At 34.3% G+C, this 17,649-nt stretch overlaps 1 protein-coding gene and 2 pseudogenes across 1 annotated transcript; 1 reads left to right on the forward strand and 2 right to left on the reverse strand.

Annotated features, from left to right (window-relative positions):
- Positions 1–1,066: 1,066 nt before the first annotated feature.
- LOC146950059 (senescence-specific cysteine protease SAG39-like) lies at positions 1,067–4,811 on the reverse strand. The gene is made up of 2 exons (XM_085741538.1): positions 4,280–4,811; positions 1,067–1,875 (listed from the first exon to the last, which is right to left on the reverse strand). Exons 1-2 carry the CDS (start codon positions 4,719–4,721, stop codon positions 1,283–1,285), a joined length of 1,035 nt encoding a protein of 344 aa, XP_085597664.1. The 5' UTR covers positions 4,722–4,811; the 3' UTR covers positions 1,067–1,282.
- Positions 1,085–1,173, forward strand: LOC146950060 (U6 spliceosomal RNA; annotated as a pseudogene).
- Positions 4,812–10,095: 5,284 nt separating the features above from the next.
- LOC146950061 (vignain pseudogene) lies at positions 10,096–10,976 on the reverse strand (annotated as a pseudogene).
- Positions 10,977–17,649: the final 6,673 nt, after the last annotated feature.

Consider the following 17,649-nt stretch of genomic DNA (forward strand, 5'->3'; position numbering starts at 1 on the left):
ATTTTCAGACAAAATCACAGAGCCGAAAACCAAAAATGAAAAAAGAAATAGCAAAAACCAGATCGAGACTAACTCATAATCACGTCAACACCATAGCTCTACAAGACAACGACGGTGTTGAACAAAACCAGTGACCACAATAGAATCAACACACATCAAGACTCTGAAAGGATAGTCGTTGCGGCGCTTCATCGACGACGAACTGAAACCCATAAATATATTTTTCACTTACACGTAAAAACACGGGACATATATTTACCATTGATAAACATAAAAACATGTGACAAATATTTATCATCACTGCGGCAAAAAAATACTAACATTATTTTTAACAAAAAAATACGGGCATATTTAAAAATTCAAGGGATAAATAATTTTCATTGATGATTAAAAAAAATAAAACAATTTAAGATTGAGAAAATATAGTCTATCACCCGTGCATTGCGCGAGTTAACACGGTAGTATTTAATAATTTTAATTGGTTTTAAAGAAAGAATAGATCTCAACCGTTGGTTTCCACTTATGCCACGTGTCGTTCCGCAAGGCAAGGAAATGTCGATCCCTGCTTTCAGAAGAAATGGAGAGGATCCTAACGTGTATACATGACCCACACCAGAACTAACGGAAAAAAGAGTAACCAAAGGAGCAGTAGCAACAACATTAGCCATATCAAACAAGGATCAATCCACACCAAAATCAATCAAAAATTGCAATAAATAAAACTCCAATGTCAAAATAAAAAAAAAAGTCCAAACAGAAGGATCAATTGCAAATTTTTTACAAAGTGCAGAGACCAATGTCAAAAAAAAAAAAAACAAGGACTAATGTCAAAATATGATCAAAATACAGAGATCAATGACATATTTAAGCCTTTTTTTTTTAACATACAAATTTATTTTTTATTTTTATTTTAGATTTTTTTGGCTGATTAACGACAAAAAAAATAGAGAATAATACCAATGATAACTTATTTTCATTCTTTAGTTTTCTTTTTGACGGGAAACAAACTCAATTCATATCATTCACGAGAAAAATCTCAAATATTACACCGCAACGACTAAATAAAATGGAACTAACATATCAAGTCGACATCCGATAAAATTGGAACGATACAAAGAAGATTAGCATGATCCCAGGATTACACAACATATCAAATACACACCCAAGCAATTTATTCAAACACTCACACATAACTAATTCAAACTCAAGCAATTCATTAAACTAGTATAAGACTTATTATTCATGAGCTATAACTAGCTCGTTGATATTGAAATTGAAATACTTAAACGATTGGATAAGTGGGAACCATAGCAATTCCACATGAACCTTCCTTAGCATGTACGTCTCGTTTAATCTTCATATATCCTTTCTCACCCCATTTAGTACCCCATGAATTTTTCACTAGCCAATACTTCACACCATCGTCACTAGTACCATAACCAACTATAGTAACTGTATGATCTAAATCAATTCCACATTTTCCTTTCAAAATTCCACTTGAGTAAAATTGAAAAACACGTTTTTCTGATGCAATATAAACCGCTATAGGTTGATTTGCCACTGCTTTTACGAGTGCTTTTTCATTATTGGCAGGAACTTTCTCATATCCCTTAATTTGAGCAACAATGTAGGTTCCTTTCCTAACATTGCATTTACCATCAACCCTAGTATAAGGGTAATTTGTTTCACTTGTTATTCCTCCTTTTTTAACTATGAAACCACAAGCATCTTCTACATAACCACCATTGCATCCATCAGTTCTATTAGTTTTGACACAATCCACTAGCTCTTGCTCTGAGAGTGATACTAATCTTCCTGTGGTTATTTGGTGAATGCCTTCTATTGCAGCCACAGTTGCAAATGCCCAACAACTACCTATATACAAAAATCAACATGATCTTAGCACAATTTGTCCTATGATACATACAAATAAATATGTTTATATCACTGCAAAATATTACTTGGTTTAAGTTGAATCGAAAGAATTCTAAGTGTTTTTTCGAACTTATTCTATGTTTTCATAATTGCTTATGTTTTGGGTGGAAATTGAGCAAACCTTTTTAAATGGGCAAGAGTCAATGATTTTTTTATAAGCATATTTTACTATAAAAGTTAGGTTACATGCCATTAGGCCTACAAAACTTGTCTACTTAAATAAATATAAGAGAAATGATAATTGTACAACAATTTTGTGACAACTTTTTTGAGAACATTTATTATGTTTTTATTCTCTCTTCCTTTTTCTCTCTCTATTGTTTTTAACCAATAAATAGAGAGAAAAAAAAATTATCATCAAATGGTTGTTCAAATATCACTACTCAATTTTCGTTATGATTATTTTTATATTTTGTACTTTCTCTTAAATAATACATCACTAATATTTTCAATAATTTAAGCATACTTGCTTATCAATTTTAGTATATTTGAAGGTATTATTGTAAAATATAATTTAAATATGATGTCATATATAGTTATATTCTTTAAAAGATAAAACTAAAGTTCATAATATAACTTAATCTCACTAACATATTAATTTATTAGTCTATTTAAAAGTATAGAGATCATATTCTTGATTTAAATATGTTAATATGAAATAAATTTTTAAGTTTGTTAACATGTCATTATACCAGGCTTTCTGATATGTATAACAAGACAAAAAAATAAGTCTTTAAGGGCATGTTTGAAATAGTTTATTTATTTACGGGTCTTGTTAACGAGTGCCCCCGGACACTCTTTAAGAATCCCAAATTTAGCAATTATTTCTTTAAAAAGTCAGCTATTGCAATTTCCAATGCATTAAATACACAACTTTTCATAAAAAATTACTCCCTCCGTTTCAAAATACATGTCCAAATCAACTTTTCATATTAGCAATTATTTCTTTAAAGTGCTTAAAGAGTGTCCCGGTGGCACTCGTTAACTTGTCATATTAACGTTTCAAAATACATGTCCAAATCAACTTTTCATATTAGCAATTATTTCTTTAAAGTGCTTAAAGAGTGTCCCGGTGGCACTCGTTAACTTTTCATATTAACATTTTCCTTTACTTATCAAAGCATTTGTGACACTTGTTTAAAGAACTTGTGAAAATAGTGTAATGCTATATTCTTAACTTTTTTTCAAGTTATTTGTGTGAGACAGCCATGATAGTTTATAAAAATAATTTATAAATTTTACAGAAAACAATTTGATTTTATTTTATCTTGTGCTATATATAATTATCTTATTCATGAATCATAAGTGTTTATACTATGAGCTGCAAAATAAATGGGTTATCCAAACATTGCCTATAAATACACTAACATGCCATATTGACTTTCAAAAGGCAAATTAATCCTAAAATTAAACATATCACAAGTAACATGTCTAATTTGGATTCTTGAATTTTTGAGGTCAACCATATTTTTGCTATTGGATAAATTTTATTCAAAAGAGTCATTAAAAAACATGTAATTAAAAGTTTCCTCATTTCTAATTATAAAATAATTTTTGTACAATTTATATATTTAATTTAAAAAAATATATAACCTTTTAGGTGTATTTATTGTTTAAACTATTTGTCTACTCTCATTTGTAATGTTTATTTTTTTAATAATAGTAACTATAATTAATATCTCATAACTTTTTATAAGAGTATATATTAAAAAACATTCAAAACGTTTAAACAATAGAAAAAGAAAAATCAAAGAATCCATTTATAAATTAATTCTTTGATTTTGATTTTTTTTTATTACACTTGGAAGAGAGAGATTAGAAGAAGTGTTAACCTTAAATCCGTTACTTTTTTTTTTTTAGATAGACGAAATGGCAGAACCATTACAAACTTACACACAAGTGGAGGTACCGGGGTTTGAACCCCGGTCATGACATTTGACCTAACAATTTCGGCATTTTGCCAGTTGAGCTAGGATTTTTGGATCCGTTACTCTAATCATTAGAGAAATGAATATAGACATTATGTAAAGACAAATTTAAAAGATAGAATAACCGATAGACCAAACATTAAAAAAATAAAAAAAATTAGTGGGGGACAAACTGATCAATATAATGATCAAATCATTTTGCAAGAGACAAGAAATATATTTAAATGGTCTCATAAATACGGTTTAGATGATAATTATAAAGACATTTGATATGTCGAGACACGAGTTTAAGCTCAAAATTCTACATTCTTAACATGAGTTTTGCAGATAAACTCTTTAAAGAAAAAATAATGTGAAGACAATTAATTATAACACTATATGTATGCATGTCTATATTATTGTTTTTTAATTATTACCACAAAGGTGTTGATGCTTGATTGGAGTAACAGCTCCTCTTTCTCTCCAATCCATGGTAGCAGGAACCTCAGTAACATTTTCATACCTAAACATTGATTCTTCTCTTGCTTCTAATATCCCAACATCAAGTGGTTTCCTCTTACCATTAAGATAATTAGCCTTAAATTCATCATTGGTTTGGTCTGCAAATTGATTAATGCTTAGGTTGAAACCATTGTCCCCAGCAGCATTAAATGATTCAATGAACTCCAAATTGTCCTTGAATATTTGGAAACGTTGTTCCTTTTCAGCAGCATCCTTGTAAAACTTACCATGTTCTTCCATCCATTGCTCATGTTTCTCCAACAACCTGCTAGAAATTACAAGAGATGTCCACAAAGTGAGAATGAAAAAGAGAGTTAAAATATTATAGTACTGGTTTCCTTGGTTAAAGCAAGACATCTTTTAATTCAATTGGTACTACTATATAGTTATTATTATCAATATGTAGTGGCTATATATCATATATGTATGTATATGGAAAACTAATATGCATGCAGCAAATGCAATGGCTGGTATATATAGTAGGAACTAGGAAGACATTTCAAAGAAAATAAGTAGGAACAAGGAAGGTGACCGGAAATTCCATAGCAATATGTTATAAAATTTAAAATTATTCCCTTTTTACTTTTCTAGAGAGGGGTGGAACTCAATGTTTCTAATAGTTTTGACATTGGCTAAAGTTTATTAACCGACCATGATTGACCCCGGTCAAAACTTTGACGCTATCACACAATCAATATATCTGTGATTGTTAGATCGATATCGGATATATAGTTCAAGTTTTTAGTTTGGTAGTCTTAATTTTTTTAAAAATTAAATTTACATTAAAATCTAAAACGAGTACCAAAGCCAGGGCCGGCCCATAGCCCGTCGAGGCTGGGCGACGGCACCGGGCCTCCAATTTTTTGGGGCCAAAAATATATTTTTTTTGTATGTAAGACACGAAAATAATGGATATATATCTATTAAAAGCAAATTATTTCAATTTGTACAGCTTGCATCAGTGGCAAGGCTACTTTTTGCTGAGTATGAGGTCATGTGTGTGTTCAAGACCCACCAAAGTGTGTTTTTTATATATTTTTTTTTAAATGACTTATTTATTTATTTTGGGGCCCAAATTTTTTTTTTTTTTGCATCCCTTATAAAATTAAAACTGGGCCCATGAATTTGTTAAGACGGCCCTGACCAAAGCAACGAGTGTTCCTTGGTATACTTGTTTGAGCATTCCTTGGGCTAACTTATAAATAAAATCTTTTTGCTGTTTAATTTCAAAAATAAACTAGCAATCATCATGCATATAAACTATCATCCTACCAATGAATCGTATTTGAGGACTATGTACAAAGCAACGAGTGTTCATTATACCAAGATTTATATTAGTATTTTAAGATTATTGTCGAGAAGTTAGCTATTAACAATGGATCTCAGCAGACTGTCAAAAAAAAAAAAAAAAAACAATGGATCTCAGCATTTCAATCATCTTTATTAATAGATCAACATGATGTAGATAACAATTAATCATCAAGTTTATGTTTTCTCCTTGATAAATTGTTTTGCATGCCTTTTATGAAAGTTTTAGTTTCTGCAATTTATATCAAAATAAATTAGTTTCTGAAATAAAAATTTACGACAACACTATGTGTTTAATTATTAAATTAATTTTAACAGTTAACTATAACCTTAAATAAGTCTTTTTTAAGGGTTAAATAAGTCTTTTTATACCCTTAAATTATATTTACAATATAATTTATAGTCTCAGTTATTCACCTTAAAAATGAATTTCTAACCCTAGACTGTTAGACAAAAAAAAAGTTCAGGAGTAAGAGTGTGATTTTATAACTTAAAGCGATGAAATTCAAAGATTTCGCATAAACAATTGTATTTAAAATGTTCTTTAAATGAAATTTTACTTTTCCATAAGAAAATATTGAATTCTTTTTTGTCAAATTGTTTAGCGACTGAACTCACACATCTTAATTTGGATATTATTTGGAACAAAGCTACTCTGCTAAAGGTGTCTATGTTCACATGACTTCTTTTGAATAATAGGATTCCTACTAAGAACAACTTCTTTCGTCCGGGTATTCTACATTACGAGTCTCTAGTTTATGCTAAGTAGGATGAGGGAAAAAAGGAAACTATCTAATTACACTTGTTCTTTGATTGTGAATTTTTAACAACATTTGGGCTCTTACTAAAAATTGGTCTGACATCTATTGTGTTCTTCCCATATCTTTTTCTGATCCAATCTGAATCTGGTTGACTTGTGTGCAGAACATTTGGAAGAGATAAATTTTCGTAGTTTCCGCAACAAGGAGTTATCGTTAACAAATATGTGGATAAAGTGAAAGTTTTAGTTTTTTTTTTTATTAAAAGCTATGCTAGTTTAGATTTTGAGTTGAATTCTTGATAGCATAATTCTGTTGTTTGTCATGAGATATCAACCTAGTAATTATGTTGCTTTTGTTGTTTTGTTTTGTTTTGATTTGATCACTTTATATTGGAACCTTTTGTTGATTCGATTATGGACACACATTGTGCTAGCATAACAATTTGTCGCGTATTGATTCCTCAGAAGAAAAAAAATGTCGCGTATTGATAAACTATTTAAGTTTTTTATTTTGTGTTTTTTAGATATTTTTTAAGTGTAACTGCATATATCTATCACTCAACTCAAGTCAAGTAAGACCATAATAGATGATAAAGATTTTCCACAAAATGTTTAATATTTATTGTATTCTCATGCCTGAATTCAAATCCAAGGTTTCTAATTTAAGATTGAAATCCTGACAAGATAGAAAAATACTAACAATTAGCATACCAACATCTACCATTCAATCGCGCCAACCCACCAACTATAAAAAAAAGTTTTAAATAGGTCCCATAAATAATTTTATATCATTATATTTAACACTCATCTAACTCCTAAAAAAAAACACTCATTTATTTTAATATTTAAAATATATAAACCCACATAAAAGTGAATACTTATTTGAACCAGTCAACTCAATAAGTAACATTTTCTCCCTGATGGGGTACTTGTGGGCAACTAATGTTCATTGTGTTCCCCTCAAAAACTAAAAAAAAAAATGTTTATTGTGTTATGCTCTCCTTGGTGGAGATGGTCTTATGTTGTTGGAATGAATATTTTATACGAATGTAGAGTTTTACCATTCATACATATACTTTTAGAATAATAAATACCTTTTAAGGATCAACTCAATAATCTTCAAAAGTAATTGAGACATAAAACAAATTTTATACTCGACTTTTTTTATGTGTATGACATGTTTTTCCTTATAAAATCTAATAAAAAATAATTTTTTTTAGTAGACTAAAAAACTTTAGTAACCTTAACATCAGCCTGCCCTCACTTTTAGATATGTAGAATGAGTAAAATTGCCCACAATATATAATTGGTTCCACTACCCCCGAACAACCCAACAAAATTGTACAGAAACTTCAAACATAGTTGTATGAAAGCCATATGTCCACACCTAGCCAACCGTAGAAAAAGTAGTAAAGCTAGGATAAACATCCTTTATTAATTTTGAAATTAGTACTTGATTTACATTCGAAAAGCTAATTAAAGTACTTTTGCAAAGTGTTTTGATTACATCACGCAAGAAAATTTTGTTACTTTGGAGTTTATCTTTGTCAACATGTGAGTGCTGAGTTGAGTAAGTCGTAACATTATTAACATTTGATCAAATATATTCATAATTATGAAACACATGTTAATGTTAAAGAATATACCACTATGTATGTGTTTGGTAGTGCGGATGCTAGACTCGGAGGTGAGTTTATAGAAGCTACCAAGTTGTAGCTTTCATGTTAGATGTAAAAAAACAATTACAAAAGTGACACTCTTGAGGTGAGTTTGAGAACAAGAATGTGGAAGCAAATATATACATTAATTTCTTTTACATTGATTTTAATCCCTCTATTTTAAAAATAAATGAACCATAAAAATGTCTTTAGGATACTTAAGGTTTTATTATGTGCATAGGATTTTTTTTTTTGAATGGCAAATTATATTATATATATATATATATATATATATATATATATATATATAGGGGATTAAATCCCAAGTATATTACACCAATAAAAAAGAAAAAGCCCCCAAAACACCCAGCGAAAAGCCAACAACAAAACAAAAATCGACACCACAAAAAAAATTCAATAAAGCAGCCGACAATAATAAGTTGCTTCAAACAATCAGACGCGACCACCACTCAACTTCGGAAGGACGGAGGAGCCACCGACAAAGCCTAAAAGAACCTGCGCAAAAAACTAGCTCCCGATCTCGAATCAAAAGCGATTGGCCAACCAGACTCCCGACAAAAATAAAAAAGGCACCCCTCAACTCACGAACCACCAGACAGGGCCGTCCCTGAGGGGGTGCAAACAGCTCAAACGAGCTGGGCCTCCCTCAAGGATGGGCCTCAATTTTTTTTATACCCAGTAGTAATAGTATCCTCCAATAAAAAAAATGAGTATTGCTTTTTAGGCCCCCTCCATTCCAGCAACTTCCATTCAAATCATAGATGGCTGGAAAAGGACTTCTAGGCAACGGAACCTCTCAGCCCCAATTATGATAACTTGTCCGTTCATAGTTTTTCTCAATTGAAGAACTTCTCTTTGCAGTCTCAAGCTCTTGTTCATAATCCAGGGCAACAAGAACAGAGGTGGTGAACAAGAAGCATTAGTGTTGCCACATTATCTACTCTAGATAATTATCACCAAATTGACCTCTTAATAATCTTACATGTCTAACCTCACCAAATATACAATACGAAGAGTTGATTGATGAATTTGCTTCAGTAAATACGCGTAGGAAGTCTCGTTTTAGTGCGAATGAAGACTCTTTTTGAAGGTATTCGCCTAAACTCGTTTTATATTATCTATTGCTCTTTTAAAAAAAAATACGTTTTGATTTTATCACTGACCTCTTTTCATTCCCTGAGCCGAGCCTCCGAATTCTCAGGGACGGCCCTGCCACCAGAGCAGACACCATAATCTATCCAAAAACTCGGCCCACCATAAACCAGATGCCAAGTTCATAAGACAGAAACGGTGGAACAGATGTGCATAGGAAACTAATTAAATACAAAATACTTTAGCAATAACCGAAGAGGGCATTGTAAAATAATTAACTTCAAAAAATTAAACATCATAAAGTTTGGTTTTGATTGACCAATTAAAATATTTCTAATGCTTTTTCATTATTTAAATAGAATTTCATCATTAAAACTATAAAAAAAATGTTTTAGATGAGTTTTAAGAAACTATTAACGTAGTTTTAACTTCTAAGTTCTTATAATAGAATTTTCATATGTTTCTCTTCCGCTTGTCCAAACTGTTAGCGCAACACACTTTTCTTGCATTGCAAGCAATCACATATAAAGAATGAAAAATAGAGATTGATGATGAATTTATAGAGAGAGAGAGAGAGAGAGAGAGAGAGAGAGAGAGAGAGAGAGAGAGAGAGAGAGAGAGAGAGAGAGAGAGAGGGGGAGGGAGGGAGTGGGAATGAAAATGAAAATAAAAATAAAAATAGTTTTCAAAAAGTAAACAAGATTTTAGATATTGAAACTCCCCCTTCCTCTATTTGAAAATAATAAGATTCAAGAAAGAAATAAATGATCAATTTAGTTAAATGCAACATACTCATAAGTTCTACTCAATCCACACAAATTCTAGAAGTAAAAAACAATAAAAACAAACATAAAACTTATAAATTGACATAACAGACACACTGAAGAATAGGTTATGATCTCTTGTCAAAAGTATTTGGTAAAAGATTTATACCATCTTCAAGATTAACACAGTTGACAATACTTGGGAAACTACCCTTCATTGCAATGCCACATTGACCTTCTTCTGCATCAACATCTCTCTTTATCCTTATATACCCTTCTTCTCCCCATTTACTTCCCCATGAATTTTTCACTAACCAATATTTAGTACCATCAGAATTTGTACCATAACCAACAGCAGTAACACTATGATCTGGGTTAGTTCCACATTTTCCATTAAAAATTCCACTTGAGTAAAATCTGAATTCCTTTGTAGAAGGATCAATTCCAACTGAAACTGGTTGTTTAGACACGGCTATAAGTAGCGCCTTTTCGCTATTACTAGGGACTTGACAATAGCTATCAATTTGAATTCTTTGGAAAGATGATTTCCTTTTTGTGATGTCACAAACTTCGTTAATTCCTTTGTTGTATGGTTAATTTGCTTCTGTTGTCATTCCACCATTTTCTTTGACGTATATATATGCATATTCCGGTGAACCACCGCTACACCCTTGGTTTGTTGTAACACTTACACAACTTATAAGTTCTTGCTCTGAAAGTGATACTAGATTTCCGGTGGTTATTTGGTGGAGGACTTCGATTGCAGCCACAGCGGAAAATGCCCAGCAACTACCTATAAATCACAAACCAAAGTAATATATGATAGCTGGGATACAAATAAATAAACATCAACTTGCTAATTTAGACTTTGAAATTATACGCTAATGCAGTCTAATTTATGAAATTATTAACATTTAAAAATAGTTTTATGAAATTAATTATTTTTATTATATTATTAACTTATAAGAACTAATCTGACCATATATGATGAGATACGTCCTAGACACATGTTTATAGGTAGGGACTATATTTACCTTACAAGTTGATTTTGTAAGGATTGAGTTAGGCTCAAACACTAATTTTAAGATAATACTAAAATTTATCTAAGATCGTTGCATCACACCTATAAGATTGCTTGGGTCCAGTTCTAGGCATGTGAATGGGCAATCTTCATCTTAAAAGCCGGATTTGTAAGTGGTGAGTTATGTCCCGTCAGAATTAAGAGTGTTCTTAAAACCACAGTCTCTTAGTCCCTTTTTTAAGTATAATGTCCATTCGAAATTAATAATGGACTTAAGATCACAGTCCTTTCGATAATCTATGTCCCTTCAAAATAAATAGTATTTTTAAGATCATAGTCCATTTTAAGAATAATAATGTTCCTTCAGAAATAAAAATAATCTTATCTTTTGGATGTTTTCTGCCTGTGAAGAAGTTAGAGGCTAGAATTGTTGTAACACCATATTTGAGTGGTTGAAATATCATATTGATATTTGGAGATGTTAAAAGTTAAAATGGTGGTAACACCATATTTGAGTGGCAAAACCTGGAGATTGGTTTCACCATATTTTAGTGATATCACCATATTTGAGTGGTCACAGTACCATAATTGATTTGTTTTAGTATTAAAATATGAGTGGTCATTGTACCATATTGGAGGTGTAATTCTTGAATGGTTTTCTACATTGCAGTATTTAATCGCACAGTTGCCGCTGAGCTTGTTTTATCCTAGAAGCGCCAATAGTTATAGTCTGTCTTGCACAATATTTAGGCAATGTCACGAAATATCTTAAAGGGAGCGACCTAGTCGTGAGTCAACCTAGTAACAACTTCAGTTGATGAAAATTCTTTTTTTTCAAAATATAATTTAGAAATTCAAATACAACTGTACTTGCAAAAAGTACGGTAAGGATTCTAGGGTTGAGAATCGTATGTTAGGGTTTTGACTAATGGTTAGATGCCTTGAGAATGCTCTCAAGAGTAGTATTTATAGCCCGCTATGGGCTTGGGTTTTGCTTGCTTGGTTCCCAAGCAACAGGGGTATTTGCGTATTTTAGGTGGTTTCTAGGCGGTTTCTGGAAGTTCAGAGGGGCGGTGCCCCAAGACAGGCACGCCTGGGCCACAGGAGCCCTTTTGGAGGGCGCCTAAGCCCTTCTGGAGGTCTTAGAGCCTTTCTGAAAGGCTTCTAAGCCTCTAGGAATATTATGACGGTTCACAGCCCCCCAAGCACGAGTCTTGGGTCAAGGCGAAGTGATGATGACATGGGAATGACCCTTCTGGAGGTCATTAAGCCCTTTAAGAATATTATGACGGTTCACAGTCCCCCCAAGCACGAGTCTTGGGTTAAGGCGAAGTGATTGGCCTTTTAAAATTTTGTTTTACACTTGACTTTACTTTCGGCGATTCTCCTAGGGCGACCTCGGACTGAGCTGAGACCCCCGAGGGTACGTGTGGGCGCTGTGCTTAAGATACCCGTACTTGGATGGTTTCAAAGCGTTTTAGCAGCTCCCGAGGGTGCACGTATTGTGCACTACCGGTTCTTGTAGCCCCCCAAGCATGAGGCTTGGGACAAGGCGAGATGGTTTGTATGCGGAAATGACTCTGAAGCTTAGTTATTTTTCTCGAGGCTCTTTGGAAAGTTGGCGTGATGTCTATGGCGTGAACGTCGATTCGTTGGGCGCCTTGGTCTCCTGCCGAGTCGATCTGTATTCCATTGCCCTTTGATGGCTGCCACGTGTCCCAATCCTGCGACGTGTCCCACTTATGAATCGTCTCAGGCACGCTTCCCGAGGCGACTTTCACTCTTCTTTAAGAACACGTTTGGGTTGCCAAAACCCTCATTTCTCCACTCCCTATCTTCCTTTCTTTTTGGCTCTCTCGTCTACCATTTTATTCGTTTGCAGCTTTTTTGGAGATCTTACACTTAATCTTTCGCAGGTATTCATCAAATTCCTATCCTTTTCAATTTCTTACTTTTGTTTACTTCTGCATTTGTGCGACCATAAACCTTAGGAGATGGTTCTGATTAGAGAGTGTGACAAGGACGGTAAGTTGATCTATCCCACTGATCCCGCTGAGAGGGATCAGCTAAGGAAAGAATGCTTGAGACATGCCACTAGTCCAGATGGGGTTATTAACTGGGATACTTACTATTTAGGGTTGCAAGGGGAAGAGTTGTTTAGCGACCTGTCTAGCGAGTCTAGCGTTAACTCGGGTAGTGATAGTGACTGTGTGTTCTTGTCTGCCACTTCAGGAATGAATCATAAGGAGGACGAGTGCCAGGAGACTCCTTTGTTAGGGTTGGTGGGAGACGAACCTTCTTCTAGGTTAATAGAAATGGCCTCATTCTCCGAAGAAGTACTATTGGAAGAGTCACTATATGTCGATGTTTCTGCCTTGGACTCCTTTCGGAGCAAGTTTGATATCTCCGCCACTGGGCGAGAAGAAGACGTAGTGTTGCTGTAACACCCCGTTTTCCCCAACTTGAAAATTTCATTTAAAATCAGAGTATTTAAATCATAAACGGAATGTCACATACTTCTTGAGAATCATAAAATAGATAATAATAATTATCCTTCAAGTTTAACATCATAAAATCTGAAACTACGCAGCGGAAAATAGTTCAACATAATAGAAATCTTGGCACACAGGCCTTATTAGAAATTCTCATAAATTAGTTCATAAAAGAAACACGTAAGGAATAGAAGTAAAAGCAAGCCCCCATCCCGTTACGTATCAGAGCACCTAGACACCAACTGAGAGTCCACTCATGAACGCCTCTAATCTTTATTACCTGCACATTACCCACGGTCGAGGCAACACATACGCAGAAGGGGTGAGATTTCATAATCAATACATTAAGCATATAATCCAATAAAATGCATTTAACAACTTAAACATTAATAACATATCACCAATTAACAATTAGCATATTTTTCATTACATAACAAATACAATCATCAAATACCATTACTAATTTTCATCACAAATCATAATCAACTTAACACTCAACTTGACGACACAACTCATCCTTGACCATGCAACTCTATCAACTCAACAACAACCTAACAACACGACTCATCTTTGACCATGCAACTCTATCAACTCGACAACCACTCGACAACTTAAACATCATGAACTTCTTGATATGCAAATGCATGTGGTACCAATCAGCAACAAAATGAGCATAATAGGCTCTTCAACGTGTGAGCACAAAGGCTGCCGGGCCTAAAGCCCCCAACTTTAATGAGCACAAAGGCTGCCGGGCCTAAAGCCCCCAACTTTAATGAGCACAAAGGCTGCCGGGCCTAAAGCCCCCAACTTTAATGAGTATGCAATGAACTCAACTTCCAACAACTTAGACAACGACGTGTACAACTCATACGACTAATAATCACGGACGACTTCTTAAATTCCAACAACATAGACCGACTCATGCAACCTCAAGACACTAACAGTCGACAACAGAAAACAGCAGCAACATACCACAATTAACAACGCTTGAATGTGTTAACATTCACATAAAGAATTAATTACATCAATATAAATATCATAAAACATCATTATAGCATTCATGCAGCAACACTTCTAGTTTCAGTCACCATAACAGACTTCTGGAGCTTATGAAATCATCCTAAACAGCTCTCTAACTTACTTCTAAGGTCATCTCAAGACTACACGTGCGAAAGGATCGCATCGGGACAATTTTGGGCAACTAACAGCCTAACTCGCAGTGGCGAGTAACTTCACTCGCAATGGCGAGCAAAGTGTGCATTCTGGGTTCCTACGTATTTACTCGCAGTGGCGAGTTATTCTGCTCGCAGTTGCGGGCCCACAGGTCACTCGCAGTTGCGAGTTGCATTGCTCGCAGTTGCGAGTTCTGGGTTCTAGCTCGCAGTTGCGAGTGTTCTTGCTCGCAGGTGCGAGCGATGAATGTCAGTACGGCCAGAAACCTAAAAATTCCAACTTTTCACTTAATCTCCTAATTCTAACCTCAATTCAACATCTAATTATCATCTTATGGTATATCTGAGTTCTGTACACTAATTTAGCATCAATCTAACATCTGTTCATGGTTCAATCATCAAAATTGTTCTTAAACCTAATTCTCAATTCTCACCAAAACTTAACCTGATCATGCTAAATTCATCCTATAGAATCATACTCTTAATAATATTGAAAATTAGTCTCACCCTTACCTGGTTATGATGAAATCGCAGCTCTCCCTCTAGTTCTCCTCTTTTCTGACTTCTCTCCCTTTTCTCCAAAAGCGTTTCACGTAAAAACGTTTCTAACTTATGTTTGCCCTATTTATCTTTTCGTATTACTCTTCTCACCTCTAAACTTACTCTTTACACATCACAGCCCAATTCTAATATTTTTATTTTATTTCTCATATCTTATTTTATTTAATAATAAAATAAGTCACACCAACATAACAACTTCACAACATCAATATACTTCACGTCATTCTAGAAAATCACATAATTTATCTATAAATCATGCAAACATATTTAAATTCTTAAATCATATATATATAAATAAATATATAAATCCTCATTAAATTAAGTAAATAATTAAGACGGGCGTTACAACTCTCCCCAACTTATAGAATTTTCGTCCTCGAAAATTTACCTCAAGCAAACAACTCTGGGTAAGACTCCATCATCTTACTCTCCAGCTCCCACGTCAAGCTTTCACCAGTAGTGCCGCTCCAAACAACTCTCACTAGAGGTATTTCTTTGCCTCTCAACGTCTTCATTTTGCGATCATCAATCCTCAAAGGTAAAGTCTCCACCGTAAGGTTGTCTCTAACTTGCACGTCATCACTCTGAATCACATGGGACGGGTCTGGAACATACTTCCTCAGCTGCGACACATGAAACACATCATGCAAATTTGATAAATGCGGTGGTAAGCCAACTCTATAAGCCACCGTGCCAATTCTCTCAGATATCTGATAAGGACCAATAAACTTCGGAGTCAACTTCTTAGACTTCAATGCACGACCAACACCGGTCATCGGAGTAACTCTCAAGAACACGTGGTCCCCTTCTTGAAACTCAATGTCTTTCCTACGCTTATCATGGTAACTCTTTTGTCGACTCTGCGACGCTTTCATCTTTTCTTGAATCATTTTCACTTTCTCAGTAGTCTGCTGAACAATTTCTGGTCCTAAAACTACACTTTCACCTGTTTCAAACCAACACAACGGAGTCCTACACTTCCGACCATACAAAGCCTCGAAAGGTGCCATCCCAATACTTGAATGATAGCTGTTATTATATGTGAACTCTATTAACGGGAGATGACTATCCCAAGTCCCACCTTGCTCAAGTACACAAACTCTCAACAAGTCTTCGAGTGACTGAATTGTTCTTTCCGACTGACCATCTGTCTGAGGATGATAAGCCGAACTCAATCTCAACTTAGAGCCTAAAGCCTCTTGCAAACTCTTCCAAAATCTAGAAGTAAATCGTGGGTCTCTATCTGACACAATGCTCGAAGGAACACCATGCAGCTTCACAATGTCTCGAATATAAATATCTGCCAACTGAGCCACAGGAAAACTAATATTAATCGGAAGGAAATGTGCCGACTTCGTCAATCTGTCAACAATCACCCAAATTGCGTCATTCCCTTTAGGAGTATTTGGCAAACTCGTCACAAAATCCATGGATATACTATCCCATTTCCATTCTGGTACATCTAACGGTGTCATCAACCCAGCAGGTTTCTGATGCTCTACCTTCGACTTCTGACAAATCAAACAAGAGTACACAAATTGTGCCACATCACGTTTCAATCCTGACCACCAAAACAACTTCTTTAAATCATGATACATCTTTGTAGCTCCCGGATGAATGCTCAAGCTACTCCTATGACTCTCTTCCAGAATCATCCTTTTTATCTCATCATTGTCTGGAATACAAATCCTACCTCGGAACCTCAACACACCTTGATCATCGACTTTAAAGTCACCATCTTCAGTTTGATTACTAGCAACCAACAAGTCCACAAACTTAACATCAACCTTCTGTGCATCTCTAATACTTTTCAAGAAATCGTTATCAATTTTCAGCATTCCTAACTTAACGCTCTGAGACGACATTTCACAAACTAAGCTCATATCTCTAAACTGTTCAAGTAATTCAAATTCCTTCACCATCATAGCAGACATATGTAAACTCTTCCTACTTAAGGCATCCGCAACAACATTAGCTTTACCCGGATGGTAATTTAAACTAAAGTCATAATCCTTCAACAATTCGAGCCACCGTCGCTGTCGCATATTCAATTCTTTCTGATCAAACAAATACTTCAAGCTCTTGTGATCACTAAACACCTCGAATCTCGAACCATACAAGTAGTGTCTCCAAATCTTAAGGACAAATACGACTGCAGCTAATTCAAGGTCATGAGTAGGATAGTTTCGTTCATGAGTTCTCAACTGTCTTGATGCATAAGCAACAACTTTACCATTTTGCATAAGCACACCGCCTAAGCCCAATTTGGACGCATCACAATACACCGCAAAAGGTTCATCAGGTTTTGGCAAAATCAAAACTGGAGCCGTCGTCAAACGCTTCTTCAATTCATTAAAACTATTCTCACAATGAACATCCCACACAAAGGTTTTACCTTTACACGTCAACTGTGTTAACGGAAGTGCCAACTTAGAA

The sequence above is a fragment of the Medicago sativa genome, chromosome 2 (genome assembly GCF_051527215.1).
Source record: "Medicago sativa cultivar Bolivia chromosome 2, Bolivia_mono, whole genome shotgun sequence".
Taxonomy (NCBI): domain Eukaryota; kingdom Viridiplantae; phylum Streptophyta; class Magnoliopsida; order Fabales; family Fabaceae; genus Medicago; species Medicago sativa.